At 34.7% G+C, this 19,970-nt stretch overlaps 1 protein-coding gene across 4 annotated transcripts in view; it reads left to right on the top strand.

Moving 5' to 3' along the window:
- Window positions 1-19,970, top strand: part of SPATA17 (spermatogenesis associated 17) — an 89,706-nt gene that overhangs the window by 10,094 nt on the left and 59,642 nt on the right. For 2 of the 4 annotated variants that reach the window (XM_037405499.1, XM_037405502.1), the window contains 2 exons: window positions 1,603-1,653; window positions 7,181-7,284. In XM_037405499.1, the coding sequence (XP_037261396.1) occupies window positions 1,603-1,653; window positions 7,181-7,284 (155 nt within the window). The remainder of the gene's footprint in view (window positions 1-1,602; window positions 1,654-7,180; window positions 7,285-19,970) is intronic. The other 2 variants (XM_037405501.1, XM_037405503.1) reach the window with 1 other exon arrangement.

Below are 19,970 nucleotides of genomic sequence, written 5' to 3' on the forward strand. Positions count from 1 at the left end.
CAAAATTGTATCAATTTAATCAGACACTTTAGGCATATACTTAGGTCTGGCAACCATTATTTCCTTCCAGTGTTAGCTATCTAGTTAGTATCGCTCAGAAAACATTTATTGATAAAAAAGGGGAGATAAGTCCAGTATTTATTCTATTTCATACCTTTGGGGCAGAGATCCCCTCACATATATATATATATATATATATATATATATATATGTGTGTGTGTGTGTGTACGTGTGTGTGTGTGTGTGTGTGTGTGTACATCTACACTCATACGTGAAACTTTTTTGAAATTTCACAGTCCTGCATTTTTCTTTCGCGTAAGAAATATCTTTTCCACTGTTTCCATTATTAGTAGATTGGTATGATATTAAAGTGAGCATTTTAAATGCACCTTAATTAAACTGCAGGAATTATGCCTTGCTTAATGTAATGAAGAAAGAGAATTTAAAATGAAGTAGCATCATTGTGTTCATTTGTAAATAACATATTGCAGCCAACTGTTTCTTAATTGCCCAGACTGTTGATAAATAATCCAGTCCTGCTGCTCTCCACAGACAATTTGCTTTGGATCAGACTAGGCAATTCAAATAACACTAATTACAGTGAAACCCTTTTATAGTGAATTCCTGTTTGCCATGGGGGAGAAAATCACTATATCAGGGGAAAGCACTTTTGCCTTTGATTTGTGTCTAAAACATGAGAAACACATAAAAGCTGCATGTTGTGCTAAATAAAGGACATACTCTTGCATTCAAAGTACTTATATTTTACTTTTTATGATACAATTGTGAATTATGTTCATTTTGCATTTGTAATTAGAGGGCGGAACAGATGTGAAAGCTTAGTTTAAAGTGATGTATCCATTAAAATAACCTATGCTGCCAAGTGATTGCTTAGTATAATAGGGGATTCGTTCACTATGAGAGGAATTCTACTTTATTGGAAGGAAACCAGGACTACAGGAAATGTTTTCTATATCAGGGGATTCACTGTAACATGGTATCATTGTATTTATGATTTTATGATGTTAAAATGAATATTAAATGAAACAAAATTCCCAAGGATTACTCGGGAGGCAGCTAAGTACATAACATTTAGTACAGATGGTTGGAAGGCACAATTTTGCTCCATCACTGCATCCGTATCCTTGAACGATTTCGACTGAAGACAGCATTTCTTTGAATTTTTCATTAAACCAGACGTCTTGAAATATGAATTCCTTTTATGTTTCTGTGAGTTTTGGCTAAAAGAACCCCAGTGAATAAATCATACAATACTGCGTGTCACCACCACTTGTGAATATTTCTGCTTTGTTATTCTACTCTCAGTAGAGCACCATTGATTATCAAACTCAGCGGAGAGCATTTTATGATCATATATCTCCATTAGTTCCTAGTTTGACTACCATAGATTTTTCTGGTTAAGCCTGCATTATGTATTAGGAAGCCTATCTCTTCAATACAAAGTTTGATTTTATTCTCTCTAAGCCTAGAACTCTTATTATGTATTATGTATAAAGATTCTTATCTTTTATATGTAAAAATAGGAGCACTGTCTTTGTGTAACTGAAATATATGCCATCTTTTTTTTTCCTTGATTCACAGACAGCATATTTTATTATGAAGATGAATTTCTACAATGAAATGGCTGTCAGGGTAAATATTTCTTCACTTGTTAAACAAATGAAAAGTCAATTGTGCTCCGAATTTGCTTTTAATAAAATGAGCAAACCAGAATAATATACACTTGATTGATATGCTGATGGCAACAGCGGGAAATAGTACATAGTTAAAAATTAAAGTTACAGTCAGTAGTCTGGGTTGTATTTGAAAACTGTAGCTGAATTTAAGGCATGTGTCTTGCCCAATTTAAATGTTCATTGTACCTTACCATATGTGATACTGATAAAACCCCCAAACATTCTATCTGTGAGTATTCCTATAAATGTAGACATCTATTTACAATTCTGACAAATGATAGGGCTTTGATGTTTGTTGATGTGGCTGTGCTTTTTCTTTTGTTAGTGCATGACATTTGAGATATTGAATCTCCGAAGAGTTACTCAGAAAGCACAAGACAATTTCATTGCCTAAACATAGAGATGGAACTGCACTGATCTCAGTGATGATATTATGAGTGAATTTTGCTAGATGAAGAAGAGTATAGACAGTCTTTGAACCTTAATAAATATATATAAAATGAAGTTTGTTATGGGGAAAAGTGCAAAATATACTTAACTAGAAATTAGCATTTCTTTCCTGAACTTGGAACTGTACTTAAACAAATACGTGAAACAAATATGGGAAGGACATGAGATAATTCTTGGAATGAAATCTTTCTATCTTACTTAATGCTTTTATTTTCTGGAATAGACCTACCTTACTTTAAAGGCCTATATGATTTTAGGCAAGGCATCTTACCTTTTGAATTCTAGCAAATATAGGAATGTGGTGGGGATGGAGAGTAACCCAAGGAAACTCCTGTAAAGTAGGAAGATTCTCAGAATGGATTTTAATTTTATGACCTTTCTCATTCCAGAATAACCCAGACTGAAGAGATGTGTTCCCACCAGTTTTTTGACTTGGTGCTGGTTCTCTCAAAGGCACAAAATAGAATCTTACTTTTGGTGCATGTTAGAGAGCTGAAGGTGTTTAACAGCAGTCTAATTCCTCAGAAATGCACCTTTTTTCCTTCCCCCCCCCCCCGGTTTGTTCCTTAGCTAGTTTTAAAATATTCTACAGGGGATAAATGCTGTATACTCATAGAGCTGTAATGAGTGAGAAAACACAAGATGCAAGCCAGCTCTTAAAAGTTGGCTGTGTACTTTTAGAAGGCATTTGAAGACTAAATTTCAGAGGTAATTATGTATTCTAGTCAAATGGAGTTTTGCATTTGGTCTTTCATTTTTAAAAGAAATTGAATGTGTTCCCATTCATTTGTAATGGAAATATAATGTTGAATCATTAGGTGATATAAATCTTCAAAGTACCATTTTTTCAGTCATGTCCTTTTCTTTAATGGAAATTTAAATCAGTAGGAAACAATAGAACAGATCTTTCTTTAGTTGCAAATGTCAGAATCTGATTTTCCTCTATCAAAATCTTGTGCACCCATACCTGCAGAGCAGATTTAAGATGCTACCATTCTGAAACACTGAGTGTTTTTTTTTTTTGCTTTCATCTGTTGTTCGAAGAACTAACCAAGATCCAGGACAACAGACGATTAGGCCTGTTGAGTTTCTGCACAGAAGATAATGTGGCTACACTTTAGGTTTCCTAAGCCACCTGTGCCTCATATTCACCCATTGCGAGCTTGATTCATGATTAATAATCTTCAGTGTTCTGAAAATATAATAATAACTGTGTATGATTTTCTACTTAATCATTGGTTTTGCCTCATAGTATCATTACAATTGCAGTTTATATTCAGTGATAAGAAAGGCACTTTCAATTTTGGCAATTCAAGTAACGCTGAAGGCATAGACATGCTCGTACTTTTGAAGCCGGTCTACATCTCTGCCTGCCTGGTTTGTGTTTAGTTGTAACCAGAACTATCAGTTTCACCTTTTAAAATTAAATCAGATTACTTGTTTTAATCAATTTCAGTTTTGAGTACTAGGTCAGAATATGATTCTCTCCCTTAAAAGATTTAAAGTTGCTATAAATTTTCAGCAGCAAAAGTAATCCTATGGAAAAAAATATTTCCATGAGCAGATGGCTTTTGATATATCAAGGTTTTGCCATTTGTTTTAGTGCTTAAAATAAACATTATTTATAAGACCACTTACATTTTGATGTTACTTAATGAGGAATATGCATCATTGATTTGACTAGCTTAAGAGGTCATTTAGAACTTGCCCGTTAACAAGCTGTAATCTGCTGAGCACACAATGACTTTGTTTAAAATTATCTGTTCAGTGCTGATCAATGACAATAATTGTTTTGTACCAATCACTGTTGAAACTTGCTAATTACTTTGAAGGGCATACACACTTGTCTCTCTTTTTTCAAGAATTTTTTAAACAATCACCTTGGAATTAAGAAGAAATATAGTCATACTACATTGTACTTCCTTATAAAAGCAAATATTCAGAACTTTCACATTGAAAATAGGAACGTCATCAGAAGCTTTGTGTAAAATGTTCTTTTCCAAGAAGATTAGTCTTCAGTTTTGTGATCTCTGACATTCGGTATGAGGGAAGCAGTAATCTAGCATAAACTAATTTGAGACATAATGCAGTTTTTCTTACTTATGTTTCATTCAGTTGTAATCAGTGAGGTCATTCTGAACAGAAAGTGGTGTAAATAAAGGTAGAATGTGGCATTTAATTGGTACTCCTAGCCCATTGGAGATAATTATAGCTTTTTACAATTTGAGTCTTTTGTCTTTCAGTTTGAGTTTTGATCCTTTAACCTAGAAATATCTAGTCTACATTTATAACTGTGAGGTGAAGACTGTCAGAAAGAGTTTCAAAGGGACCGTAATCCTGCATTAATGAGCACACAGCTATATGGGAGCCAAGTTGCTCTTGTTGGGAAATTTTGAAGCCAAACAGAAAAACAAAGCTAAGATCCTTATTCACATGCAAAAGATTTTGCTTAATCCCAGATCTCTGAAGAATACTCGTTCTTTGCTCTTTCTCTATCCCTTTTTAACCCAATAAGCTTGTGTGTGAGAAAGTGGAGTTGCAAAGAATATGAAATTTACTATAACCTAGTGCAAAGAATCATGTCTAGTGCTTAACCTTTCTTGTTCCCATGTTCAGCTGCTCACTTAGCTATTATTTATACATATTATAACGATGTATACATGTCCAAAATCCTTTTTATTCAAAAAACCCACCCAAAATAAACAACACAACACGTAAAAGAAAATGCCAACTTAAAATTAATTTTGAGCCTTATTTGAGAAGAGAGGAAGATACATGGTGATGCACAAAGGGGAAACAGAAGAATGTGTTAACACTAGAAGGTAATATCCTCTTATTCCTAATAGCTTTAGTGCATCATTTTATTTTCTTGGTGACACATTACTCAAAGACTTATTGAAAACTTCCCTGTGGTACTTATTCTCTTGTTAAATCTCACGTAAAGAGATAACCACAACTCTACCACAAAGTGCCATCAGTTGAGACCAAACACTAGTTTTAACTTTAAGGAATAGTGTCTTGGATTTTGTGGTTGCAAAATGGTACCAAAGACAAAGTGTGAAACCATGCGACACTACGTTCATTAGTCTTCTTATAGTTAGCTCTAGCGCATCACTCTTTTCCGCTCAGGAAACAGCAGGAGATGGAAAAATTGCAATAACTGTTGACAGTTATCACAGACAGCGGTTCAGAAGTGAACTGCAGGGGAACTGGAATGACTAGAGAGAATTTTGCCTGTTACTGAAGACTCTTACTCCCAAGACTTGATGATACAGACTCTGAAGTCACAGCGTGCAAAGGTTGATTGACAGTGTGGGCAACGGGCAGCTTTTTTTTCCTTGCCTTCTTCCTGAATCAAACACCACAAACCATTGCACTCTTTTCTTTTTTTAAATGTTTCTTTGGAATAAGAGAGGGTAATAAAAAAGCCAACACCACAAACACATGGATTGCACTCCATTTACCAAGTCATCCCTTGGTTCTGGAAAGAGAAGCATTGGTGTAAAGGAAAAAAAAAAAGAAAAACATTCCCTTTAGATACACTGAAGAGCTAAGTTGAAAAGTCCAGTGGGCAGAGGCCCACAGGAAAAGGAGGGCTCTTGGCAAATTACAACATTCTTCTCTTCAATGCACTTAGTGAAAGGTAGTAGCTTCTCACTTTGGAGATGTTTCTGGATCATAAGACCTCAGTCGTCTTGCTTTTTTAATGTGGATTCTGCCTTTCAGCTGTTATGTCTCTTAAGATTTCAAAGCTGTAAAGGTTAAAAAGATGGACGTTGGAGCAGGACTGAAGGTAATGCAGACTGGAAGAGATTAATATAGAAATGTATTTAAAAGAAAGGGAGACAAAATGAAAGGAAGGAAGTAAAGAATATTTTTGCAGGAAGATAAGTAAGTTCAAGGTTGGAAGAATCTAAAGAAGAGGATCTAGACCCTGAGACCAGAGGAAAAAAATCATTAATCTATTTTTCAGATGTATTGATCTAGAATACACTGACCTCTTACAGGAAAGAAAATGCGGAGTGAGAGCAGCCCTCAGCATGACTGAACAGAGCAAGTTGCATCTTTCACCTGTACATGTCGTGGCATAGGGATAGATCTGGCTAACAAAGGGGCAGTACTGATAAATTTTTGCCTAATTAGTACTTACTTTCCCTTCCCACAAAACAGATAGCCAGTAAACCTGTAATCATGTCAGCAACATCATGATTAGAAATGTTAAGTATCAGAGAAGGTGTAAGTGGTTTTGTTGAAATAAATTTTGGGGGAAAGTTGAGCTAGACTAAGTCTTTTTTTCCCCTCTCTCTCTTTTTTTTCCCCCAACCGATGCCTTTTAAAGTGCACCAGAATATGAATTCTTTCTGGTGGAGGCTGCTACCTGATTTCTGTTCTTAATGCAACTTTAGGACTAGCTACAGATAAAGAGGTTTCGTTTTCCAGTTTAAGCTTTTATCTGTTATGCAGGAGGAATAGTATTTTGTGAGATTATAATTAACATGCAACAAATAAAGATGCATCACTTAGATTGCAGATGAAAGGACTGCAATTGGTAAATGATGGTTCCAGAAAGCCTGAGAAGTTCACTTACTGAGAAGGCTTCTATTCAGTTTAACTTGTATCCACAGCACAAAGGTAGCGTGTGACAGAAGATACTGGCGAGGTGGTGACTCAGTAGGGAACGCATGTTGTACCTGAGAAAAGGCACCAATTCTCTTGTCTGCTTTTTTACCATTCTTACACGGAGCAATGCCACTGGCAGCAGCAGACATTTCTTTTCATTGTCACACCACAATATAACCAGTGGTTTAAAACTTGATATTATTTTTTTTTAATTTTAGCAATTAATAGTAAATTCATATCACCATTTAACTACAATATGTTGTCCTACCCTCACTTTTTCTGTGAAACATATTGGTGCTTCTACTTTATAAGACTTTTAAGGAAACCATATTATTTGGGAAATACAACAGATACTTGATATGCATCCAAACTTTTGATTTGAAATATACTAAGCAAATATTTATTTCCTCTAGATTCAGAAAAGATGGCGAGGCTATTATGTTCGGAAGTATATCCATAATTATTATGCACTGAAGAAATACCTGGAAGCCATTTCTGTGAATAACGAGATTATCAGGTAAGGATAAAAACTCCATGTGGTAAAGCATTAATTTCCTCTGCTTTTATTTGTAAAATGTTTATGGCACCAACTAAACTATTTGAGTGTAATTCCCCTCTATGATCGAGTATATATATTAATCATTATTCTTTTTATCCTAGGTCTGTGCACATTGTGCCACATTCTGTTCTCATTTACACTGTTTCAAGTTCAGAATGATTTCTTTGAATTAATTAGATGTACTCTGTGAGTGCATACCAGTTTAATAAAACTGATTTTGGCTCTTCACCTATGCTCAGAACTCATAGATTATTATGCCCTAAATATGGCTTGTTGAACTAGATTATTTTTTTTCCCAGTATACACAAGCTGAAAAAAAATTATTTTCATAGTTTGTTTTGAAAATTGATTATTGACAATGAAAAAAAGTGCAGATTTGGATCTAAATTACATGCATGAGCCTTACTATGAATATTAATTGTGAGATACTCATGTGGATATAGTGAAGCAGATTCTTTTCATAGTTACAGAAGAGATTCATTTGCCTGTTATTCTGGCTAGAACTGTTGGTGCTTTATTTTTTTTATTATAAATATAATAAACGATATGTATTTGAATAATATATAAAATACATATTATCATAAATATATATTATTATAAATAACTTATTATTTATGTTCCTACTCTATTTCTCCTATCCATCCCTTATCTTTCCCTGTACTTAAGTTGGAAGCTCTCTAAAATAAAGGCAATTATTTCCCTCTAGCACATTTGATGTCCTGATCCATGACTATTTCTTCAGATAACACTGGAAACACAGAATACTGGGTGACCGTGATCATTACTTTCTCATTGCAAGTGAAAGGTGTTGGACAAAATCCTTGCAGTTTTTGCTGTTCAGAAAACCTGAGACAAACCTTTGCTTTCTGAGCTGTGGGAATATAAGGGAATCTAGTGAAAAAGTATTTCTGGAAGTCTTACCTAGATCACATGGCAAAGACAATTTAGCCAGGAGGCTGTTAAAAAACCAGCATGTACAAGTTATAGGGGGTGTGGGGTGGGGGGAAGAATTAGCCAACTTCTTTGGAAGCTGCTTATTAGTTTATATTGTTTTTCCATAGTTATAGCTGATGCTACATTCTCTTTGTCATAACATTATAACTCATGCATTACATTTTCATATATAATGAAGCATGCTAATAACCGCCTACCTCTAGTATCTCATTACTTTTCATTTAAATATATTCTATGCAGAAAGTTAGATCATCACTCAGCAAAATCAAACTTAAAAAAATCTGTCATCTCTTGTATAGCACATTCTTGTTCTGAAATACTTGAAATATGTGCTCTTCTTGAAAAGGTAGAATTCTAGGAAGACTAAATGAAATCTTGGAAAGTAAATGAAGACATAACTTTTCTGATTTAAAATGAATATAACTGGATAAACTGCAGAAACACAACCTGCTTCTCTGTTCATAATAGTTCTGTTGCTCTTCTCCATTCCCTGACTAAGCCTGCAACAAGACTCATAATTTGTCAGTTAGGTTGACTTTTGATGTGTGTGAATAGAAGAAGATAGCAAGTGGTATTCCGGCTGTACTGAACAGAAATTGATTAGAGCTTTGCATTTTATTTCCCCATACCCACAATAGATCTCTGTTGTGTACATCTAACTTTGGAGGACTACAAAAATGATTTGCCTTTCAGTACTTTGCCATGTTCATCAAATTCCCTGGTATTGTTTCCAGGTCATTAAAAAACTTTAAACCTATGCATCAAGTAGGTATTTAATCAAGAAATAATTTTGTGATGTTTTTCTTTAACAGGTAAGGTGAGCACTATGACTCAGGTATATCAAAATGTGTCCAAGTGTCTGTGTGAGCTCTTACCTGGCAACTGATATATTGATACTCTGCTAATTTGAGTTCTGTCTTCATGAGTTCACAGAAATGTATGTGTTTCAGGTGAAAAATTCCATGTTTTGGATTTTAAAAAGTTTAAAATTAGTTTTTGTGCAAATTTGGTCAAATGGATCATATAATTTAATTTTTAAAAAGGCATCAGTTCTCAAGTGCAGTCAAGAATCACTGTAGTAATCTCTTTATACTGGGGTATGTTTGAAAACTAATATGTATATTATCTTCAACATTCTTCGCATGAAATCTAACAGATGTTTAGTGAAGATCAGGTGAAGACCCTCAGCCAAACAGATTTTTCCTATCATTGGGCTAAGTTGCTGCCAACTACTTTGGCCCCAAGGTGGCTTATTGTGTTTCTTTATAGGAATAGTGAACAAGGTGGAGGAGAGATTCTCTCTATATTTTCATCAGCCATGACATCAAATGTGGGAGTATACAAGCTCATTGTCCATAAACATTTTTACATGTATGAAATTATTGCAATTGTGCATTGTAAAAAACACCAGGAATTGCCTGAATAGAGTGCATTTATGAGATGCTGGGTTTTATTCCAGCATCAGCACTATGGAAATTTGCATGTTAGTGGACAGAGCCACTAATATACTTGTGCACTCAGATTCGTCTGGCTTTGTTTCACAATCTAGAACACCATGAAACAATGCAACATGATACATGAAGTAATACATTTTTTTCTTATTTTTCTTACAGCTGTATTCATCAGAATATATGCATTAATGCAGTGTCAGTTTTAGTAAAGAACCAATTTTGTTCACAAATGGCAATACAACCACAGTAAAACAGAAACTGCTTTGAGGAACTCCAGGGTGGTATAACACCCCACCCTCCAAAAAACCACAACCACCCCCCCAACAAAATACACACTAGAAGTTTATAATTTCAAAAGTTTATTTAAATTGTATTCTTTCTGGAATTATGATGTAATTCTGTGTAGGGTATGTATGGTTCTCAGTATTACCTTCTAGAATAATGCTGACAGATCTTTTATTTATCAACTACTTCAAATCACATTGCAAGTCCTTCTGAGATATGTTTTTACCTCTTGGTCTCCAGAATTGGGAGTTGTGCTGTATTTTCTTCCCTTTCATTAAGGAGCTATCAAATTACCACTCACCTGTTTCTAAGAGAAACTTCAAAGGAAATTGCCATGAAACTTTGGTCATTCTGTTAGTTTCTTATGAGTATGTTGTAGGAGTTATTGAACATAGTTTGTTTCCCGCTCTCTCCTCATTCACCCTATTTTTCTTAAATACAAGACACATCCCTTACTAAGGGGTTTTCTTAACCAGTAGCCACATCTTTACCATTCAGCTTTAATACAAGCCGTCCTTATTTAATAGCTGCCCTCATTTAGTAGCCAGACCTTTATCATTTGCTTTACTGTGAAAACCCCAGGAGAAAGTAAACTTAATAGAAGCTGCCCCAGTTTAAAGCCATAGAGGGATGTAATTAAGTTTAACAGAAATTGATTTAACAGAAATTGACCTAAAATATAATTAAATAATAATAGTCATGTTATGTGTGAGTTTCCACTCACTTAGCAGACTTCTTATCCTAACTTATGGCACTGTTTTTGTATGAACTGTCAGTTTAGCTCCCAGACTGACTGAAGAGCGTGTGGGCTTTCCTCCAGCATTCCCGTTACCTCCCACTGCTACAGAACCAACAGGTGTGGCATCTGCTGGTGTCCCCTGTAGAGTCTATAGTAGTTAAGTTGAGAAGTGATTCAAAGAATCCCTAGACAGATGTCCGCAGAATGACTTTGAACCCTGAACTCCATCTACATAAGGACATACTCAGATTTTTCTTGACATTTGTACAGTTTAGCCTCAGTGTAATGGTGAAATGGGTTCATTAGTCCTGAATTCTGGTTTTCCTACAAGATTTAGGAAGTTCTAAACCAACCAAGTAGGAAACCTGTTTTTAAATATTTATTTTACAAAATTGTGTTATTTAGATTTTAGTAATAAAACTTCTTCTATAACATCCATTTGTATTAGAATAAATACCCCCCCACACTGTATTCTTAGTATGGATTTGTTGGGTGCTTGTTTATATAAATGCATGTGTTAAAATAATTTCCATTACTTTTCAGTGAAGTTAGCGTATTTAATTTTAAGGGGAAATATCTTGTTTTGAAACATTCTTAAAGCTGCCTTTAACATCTGTAAGAGCTGGCAGAATGGTTACAAGGGGAAATATGCCAAAAGCAATTAGCATAGGCTATAACTCCATATGATGCATTAGAATTTTGTTTTATGTGAAACAGTTTCTAATCCATGATAAGCAAATGGACATCACTTCACATAAATTAGCATGCTGGTGCCATTATATCAGAAGAATTTATGGATGATGTCAGTTGCCCAACTGTGTGATTAACTTGCGGTTCTTTGACTAAGGTTATCTACAGGCTGGCCTTTAAACTACAGTAAAGCAACTTTGCTGTATGTCAGGTGTGCAAGTGGAGATAAGATTTTGGGATGTAGTGCTCCTTTTATTGATGAATGGCACCATTTAAATTTTTCCCTAGGTGCAGAACTCAGTAAGACAGCAGTACCAGAAAGCCAAGAAAGCAGTGGCGAAGTACTGGTATTGGGGTTGTTGTGCAATCCAGGCAGCTTTCTTGGTTAATGAACACACACTGACTTAAAGGTAGCAAACTATGACCTGAGTCTAGCTTTAGCAAGCATCATAGTGTGCATAAATACTGTTATGATCATAAATCATGAATCTCACACACTTAAAAGATTGATGCCAAATTCTTTTTTCCATTGTTGTTGGCTTTAGTAGTGAGTGGCCCTGAAGAGTGTGACTTTAATCCAAGTTCCATCAGCAGGTTTAGTATCACAGTCATCATTAAAGCTTTTTGGTCTTTAAGAAATGTCAGGGAAATAGAAAATGCAAAGTGATAAAATCACTTCCTAGGCAATATGTACATTCACAATGCCTTTGTGCAGTCTGGTTTTTTATAATCTTAATGAACAGTGAAATACAGTACTGTTACATGTTGCTGGTGATCTAATCCAGTGTTTAGCTTTTCTGCAAATATGCCCGAGCATGTAGTACTGAAAAAAGTAAAAGTATGTAGCTTATTCTTAATTACTAGAGCAATACTAAGGTCTATTTACTTTTACCAGAAGTACTTTGCTTCTTAAAGCTTCTGAGGTATTGCTGTTTTCCATGAAGAGGTCTTGAAATTAATCATCTGTTGTCATAGTAATATGAGGAGAACTTTCTCAGCCTCCATCTCTCTGTTCCTTTCTGGTAAAGATAAGTCCAGGTGCTGGCCATTTTCTCAAGTGTCAAAGTGTTTTGAAGAATGTATATATTGTCTTATAATTCAATTAAAATGTTCCTCCTCATTGACTGCAGAAGCAATTGATTCTGTAGTCTATTTTCAATTAGTGCCAAATCCTTTCAGACAGCTCCTTGGAATTCTTGCAACAATAAAACCCTCATTTTTGTAATGTTGTCTTTCACTTGATGTTTAATTAACTAATTTATCTTCAACCATCTTCTTTTCCTTGTCTTCAAAGATATCTAGAGGAAATACATTAAGCTTTTTAACTTATTTACCTGTAATTAGAATTTTCTGAATGTAAACTTATCCTGTTGGCTTTCTTTGGGAGCGACAGAAATAGAAGCAAGTGCCAAATATGCTTTCTTTTATTTAAATTTTGAGTGGTAGGGCACATAATCTGACACATCTGTGCCTTTTCCAGAGGAGTTTAGATATAACTGCTGGATCTTGTAGGAAACAGAGCTGTAATCCACTGAGGATCCCAGAGTACTTCCATAGCTCCAAACGTGATGTTGTTAGGATGAGTAAGACTTAAAAAACGCATTATTTCATTCTTCTCTGTGATTTGACCTAGTTCCCACTGAACAATATTAAGATGGTCATATTAAGTGGGAGTTAGACCAGCTTAAAGGGATTCACATCTGGTTAAAATATTCCCTACAGTTATGTATTTTGTGATGGTTGTTCCTTCTTAAACATGTTGTCCATAAATCCAGCTTTCTTCACATGTTCCGAGCATAAAAACCCTCTTTGACAAGTCAGTCCATTTTTAGGTCTTTTCCTACATATTAATACAGTTTCATTTACATATATGCTTGTATACGGCATATATGCTTATATACCTGTAGGCTTTTAATAATGAATTTTACAAACCAAGACATTTTAGATGGACTTTTTGTCTTTTTAGTTTGTCCATGAAATTGTAATGGATTGGGTAAAGCTATAAAGCAGGCAATACCCTGTTTTAACTCCATAGGAAAGCACTTTCTGAATGCAGTGAGGCTAAGGTAGGAACCGTTACGATTACACAGTAAGCTGAATTTCCAATGCAGATTCAGCTAGACATACCTCAAGTGCTTTATTCTTTCTATACATGTCTGTCTTGAGCAAGTGGTGAAAACAATCTTGGCCATGTTTTCAGCTAGCTCTGTGTAATGTAGAACAACTTTTGCAGATACACATGAATATCATATTTAAAATAAGTAACTGATTAGATTGTAATCTTTAAAGATCGAAGGCTGTATTTTCTCATGTATTTTTGTATAGCACTAAACACACCATTAGGAGTAACTGTTTAAACATTATGCTTTATTTTACTGGTATCCAAAGGAAAATTTTTAATCTGAGTGAGTAGAAAGAAATTTGAGATCCTTGCATTCCCTCATTGAACAAAATAGCCTGGTGTAGCTGATTACTTTTGGTGAAGGTGGAATAGAACAGGTGTGACAACATAGCATTATATATATCTATATCTATATCTATATATAAAAACAGTTATACCTGTGAGCTTTGAAGGCACTGTAGTGTCTGAATAGATTTTTTATTTTTAAATAGGTCAGTTAGAATTATTGACAGCTAATAAATTTTTTTTCTGCAGATAAAGACTAACTAATCTTAGCATTATATATTGTCTTATATAGACAGATTTCACAGTCTTATATTTTGTCTGAAGCAGGATCTTCACTGTGAAATAAGTAGAAAAGGGGAAGCGGTACAGTTCCGTTAAGCCCTAACATATCATTGACTGTCAGGTAGGTCTTGTTATGCTGTCCATCCTCATTTAACTATCCCACAAGATCTCTTAATGAAGTTAAGCCCCAAGTTCACTCCAGTAATTCTGTGGCAAGAGTTTGTGCAATGTAACAATTCATCACTTGTCAGGAAGGCACTTTTAGTTTATACATTTAATAAGGGCATCCTCTAGCTTGGTTAATTAGAAGTGAACAGTTTGCATATTTACTAAATGCAGAGTGTCATTGCCACCACGGCCTATTGCCTACATGAATTATTTCTCTATCTGCAATAAACAGCTGGGTAATTATTACTGCCATAATCAGATAAATTCCCTCTGTAAGGCTTTTCTTACATGGCAATTCTTTGAACTCATCCAAAGCTGAACAAAATTTATGAACTCCAGCAGCTAGGCCACTTTTTCATAGTGTAGTGTCCCTGTTCCCTATTTCAAGGACATGTAGAGTATCATAAATATTGTGTAAATTAGGAGGATAAATATGATTACCTAAAGATTACATATTAATAAACCTGATTTTCAAAATATAATTTTCAGGTTGTAACTGATTACATTATAGCAGTTCTGTTTTATCTAATTGTAGAGACATGACAGGCCATCTATATACAGGCTATACTAGGTTATCAAGGAAGAGCTGTAGCACTTGAAGACTAAAGACTCATGAAAAACTATATAAATATTTTTCATGTGCCTTTTGGAGAACCAGTCATTTCAGCTGTTTAGGTCATTAGAATTATGACAAATTTTATGTGCCATTTATTCAACTCACTTAAAGCAGTTCTTTTGTCATTAAAACGAGGTGATAGTTCTTTTTGGTGTGCAATTTTCAGTTTAATAATGAAGCATAAAATTTCAATGCACAAATTTATGTGTTACATTAGAAGATTAGATATTTCTTTTATTTGTAGAAGCAATTTGTATACAAACGATTATGTAACTAAGCTTGCTCTATACTATCCAAATATTCCAGCTCATATGTGGGTATATCTGCAGACACATCAGTGAGTACTTAATTTACACATGCAGTTTTTCCAGAATGTGCTGGAATGTTGCCTATTCTTGAGTTCTCCAAAGAAACAAAAGAAAATCAAAATACATGTGTCAAATTTTTTTGAATTAATGCACAACAGTCCGTTTGATTTAACACAAGGGGTTTTTATCATAATGTAAGATACAGTGTTTGAGTGCAACTAGAAAATTGCCATTAGCTGCTCACACACTTTGTAACTCCTTATTAAGTAAGTAGCTTACCTCAGTTTAGCAAAATGCTCAGAGACAGCAGGAATCTTAAGGCAAACCAAACTAAGTAAGTGTTCTTTGGCACTGCCTTATCTAATGGAAGTCTTTTGAGGCTAGACTGCCTTTCTCATTTCCCATTTATGAGGGAGAAATAGCGACTACAGTGGTGAAGATCTTTAAAAAGAGCCGCACTACTGTTGTGTTTTGTTATTAGAAGTGTGGTATATATGCCTTGCATTTTTGCAAGTTCATGATCTGATTTTTGACTTGAGTATTTGAAGGCTTATTGATCTTTCCTTGACATTTCAGATTTTTTAATGGTGGAAAGTTATGGTCCTTCCCTTTATATTGATGTATCTTGTAATATCCCATGAAGTGTCATGGAATTGCATGAGATGCAAAGCATCACACAGTCTCTCATAACCACTTCTCTTTTTGTTTTAAAAGAAAAATGTCTGAAATGAAAAAAAGGGGTTTAAGAATAAGAAAGAACTCATAGTCCCATTTAATTATTTTTTTAACTTTCTAGACCATTATAAATAGACCCTTCTGTTATCTAAGACGAGTTAGTTCTCTTAATTACTGACTCAGAGAAGAGAATGGAAAAACTAATTGTCTTCTATTTTTACAGTCTAGAAGAGTAATGAGGAATGAAAAAAACAGTGTTGGTTTTTTTGTTCTATGATACTCAAAATAATGTTATTCTGAATCAGATGGTCTAGTCTGACTTCAGATCTATCACCGATATAATATTTATCAATAAAAAATTACAGATATAACAATATCTGTAAAAAGCCAATTAAATTTTGGCTGAACAACCTAGTCTTGATTTAAGAACATAAAAAGATAGAAAATACCCTTTTTATTCTACTATAGGAGTTAATTACCTTTGGTGTTCAAAGTATGTCCCATATTTCCCCATTGAAATAGTTTCATTTTATCTTTGAACCGTTGCTTCTTGTTATGTCCTCCTCTGCTAGACTGAAAACTCCTTTATTATTCAGAATCCATACATGAATCTAGCTATCTTTTAGTTTTCGTTGTACCAAACTTAAGCAATGGAGGTCATTGCAAGATGTCTCTCTGCTTAAAATAATTTTAGTGACCATTTTGGACACTTTCAATCATCTTTTAAAATACTGTCAGCATCAGAACTCCACACAGTTAAGGTGTGTAAGAAATTAAAAAAAAAATAATTCCTTCTAATGTGTTGTCAGTTTATGCATTGATTTATATACCTTTTCATCACAGTATCATAAAAAAAGCTTCATCTCTCTGAATGCTACTAGGAATAACCCCTTTAAAAGCTATAGTCCCCCATACTGCGTGCATGATTTTTTTAAAGCAGTGCACAACTTTTACTTATTATTATCCCCTTTTGAAATTCTTCAGACTCTTCACCTTGTAGGGATAATTACATGAATGCATTAAGTTGTTTATCCTTGACAGTGAGGCTAAATCACAATGTTTTACCTTGAACTTCATAGTTCCTACTGCCTTCAAACCGAATCCACACAACAAAGTATTTCAAGAAAGCAACATCTGCCACCTCTTTTCCTCAAGCAGGCTATTCTTGTCCAATTAACTAGCTGATTGCAAATGTTTTGATCTTTCAGCTTACATGACACACAAAATGATGCAGCACTCATAAGCTTACTTGTATTTGGGGGTGGGCAGCCTCTCCACCATCTAGCATTGTGCTTGGCTACTCAAGAAGGGATCTAGTACTCAAATCAGAAAGTTAAATGCTCAGGTGTAGGCAATAGAATCTAAATGTTGGATGTATTCCTTAGGCATGAAGAATTGGATACCTAAATCTATAATTTAATGTAGCCTGGTTTATACGGTAGAACCCAAATTTCAGAGAATAAACTTTAATTCTGAGTGTAATTTCTTGCATGCCATCCTAAAAAAAGCCTGATTTTTTTGGGTTATTGATGCCTTCAAAGTTTTCAAGACAGTAAGAGATAAGATTTCCTAGCACTTCTGAAAATTGGGATCTAGTTGATAATTTTAGTTTGGCAATTAGCCACTTCTGTGAAATCACATACTTACAAGTAGCACTGCAGTATTTAAAAATGCGTCAGATCTCTCCCAAAATAATTGCATTTGCTATATAAAAGATGTACTAATTTGCTGTGTCTTTCATAATGTTTTATGCTTCATTAAAAATGACATCATAGACGCTCAAGTGGTAACACCATTCCATGAATACAGAATTTGAGAAAACCATCAGGTACCGTGAAAATTACTACGAAGTTGTGAGATTTGGCATTAGTGCTCAGCTATACGTAATGGGTCAATACATAAAAACTCTGCCTGCCTTGCCATTGTAAAACCTGATTAATGTGGACGAAGCATACCATTTTATTTGGAAACATATGCAGACTTTTACATGAAAGTAAGTGAAAAATGTGAGTTAGGGAGTAGGTCTCAGTCAAACTGTTTCATAACACCCTGAGAAGGAAAATCAACTTAGCTGATGACCTTTAGAAGTTATAATGTCATGTTTGCTTTCTAAATCACATAATGTTGAATATTGTAAATGTTGCCAAGTACCATATATTAAAGTAAAAGGAATACAGATATGTCTACATTGTCCTGCACTGCAGCAGAGAGATAACAGTTAGCTTAAATGAGCTCATTCTAGTACTGGGAACAGCTTAACTGTAGCAAAACATAGCAGTGTGCTTTCCTCTAGTTATTACTGCGCAGATGGTAGCATATATAGTCTTCTGGGAATTGCAGTGCCAAAAGATAACAGATACTTTACATGACATTCAGTAGAAAACTTTCAATGGTATTTGGCCGTGGTAGACATCCTCTTTATATGTTGCTGGAAAAATTAAGAACAGGACTGCTGTCCGAGCAGCTTAGCAGTGACACTGTGCTAGAAATGATCACTGCTGCTAAATTGCTATCAGCATAATTTGTGTTAGGGCTCTGTTATCCGTTCTGGGCCAGATCAGCTTTGTTACCACAAATACTAATTTCACTGTTTAAGCTAATCAGTAAGGCTGATTTTCCATGGAGGTGTAAATAGCAAACAGACATGGAGTAAAAATATTTTTCCTGCTATGGTCAGCTTTACTAGTATAGACCTGAGCATAAATAATCTTGAACCACTGTACTTGCATCCAGTTCCTCAGTCAACAGAAGCTTCGGTGTTGTAGTTACTCTTATGCACATCCGTAAAGGGTGGGTTTTGCAGTTTAATGAAATCAAAATAGTTAAGTAACAAAACATCATTTAAATTGGGCTTTTTACAAAAAATATTTTTAACTTCACAGAATTCTGTGCTGCAAATGGAGTATCAAGTAAATTCATTTTAAGGAATTATACACACAAAGGAAAAATGTTTTGACCAATAAGTTGCATATATCCAGAAAATGGAAAAATTTGAAAATATTATATATTACCAAAAAAGTAGTTCTTAAATAGATGTGAGTAAATACACTGTATGAGTTGTTATTGAAAACTTAATAAAAAGGTTCTGTACAATGGATTAGGGAAAATACTCCCTTTTTATTTATAAACTGGCTCTGCAATCAGTATTTTGAAAAGCTGTTGCACTTTCTTGAGTAACTGTGCAGCAGTGGAAATTGGAAGGATAAGAAAGATGTATCAGTCTGTTCCTTCCTATCGTCTGGTACATGCTGTGTCCTGATCTCCTGATCTGCACAAGGTATTCATTCACTGTATGCCCTTCACTGCTATGTTCATCACATTTCCTGCGTAGTATATTGATCACATTGTGGACCTTGACATTTGAACTCGTATGTCACTTAATTCCATTGGCAGTGTGCACTACGTGACTAAGGAAGGATGGGCACAGTATGTTCTACTATGCACAAATTATAATGGGATGTTAAAGTGTTATTAATTTCTTTCTGTAAAATTAATAAGAATAGAAATTGTAGGGGTTTTTTGCATGCTTACATACTAGCTTTATTTATTTTTGGTTTTTTCATCCTAAGGAGTCAAATTAGTTTCCTATTCACTGCACTGCAATGACAGAGCAGTAGCATTCTTCCAGATTTTGAAGGGAGTGTTGTGATTAAGTTTTTGAATGGGTTGATATAAACATTCACATTTAAAACTAGTAAGAATTTTGGGCACACATTTGTGATGGGTCTCCTAGGCAGTAAGATTACCTTGTACAACTAATAATTGACTGCCTCTTAGACCATGTTTCACTGCAACTTGAGATCAAACAGTTTGGCCAAGGGATTCTGTCAGGATACACACAGAAGTATACATCACGGTAGAGAGGAGTAAGGGGGTTACAGAGCTGCTGTAGTCTGTTCAGTAAATTTGAACAGGTTCATTCAAAAAGTCAGGAAAAAGTTGAGGATGATCAAGCTATCTGATGTTACGTAGCTAAGTATGTAGTATGTATGTTCTGTTAAAACTGTGCCTTTAAAGTACAGAGCTCTCCAAACTATTTTTACATCCTAGGCTAGTCTGTACATATATT

Source organism: Falco rusticolus, chromosome 12, assembly GCF_015220075.1.
Source record: "Falco rusticolus isolate bFalRus1 chromosome 12, bFalRus1.pri, whole genome shotgun sequence".
NCBI classification, from domain to species: Eukaryota; Metazoa; Chordata; class Aves; order Falconiformes; family Falconidae; genus Falco; species Falco rusticolus.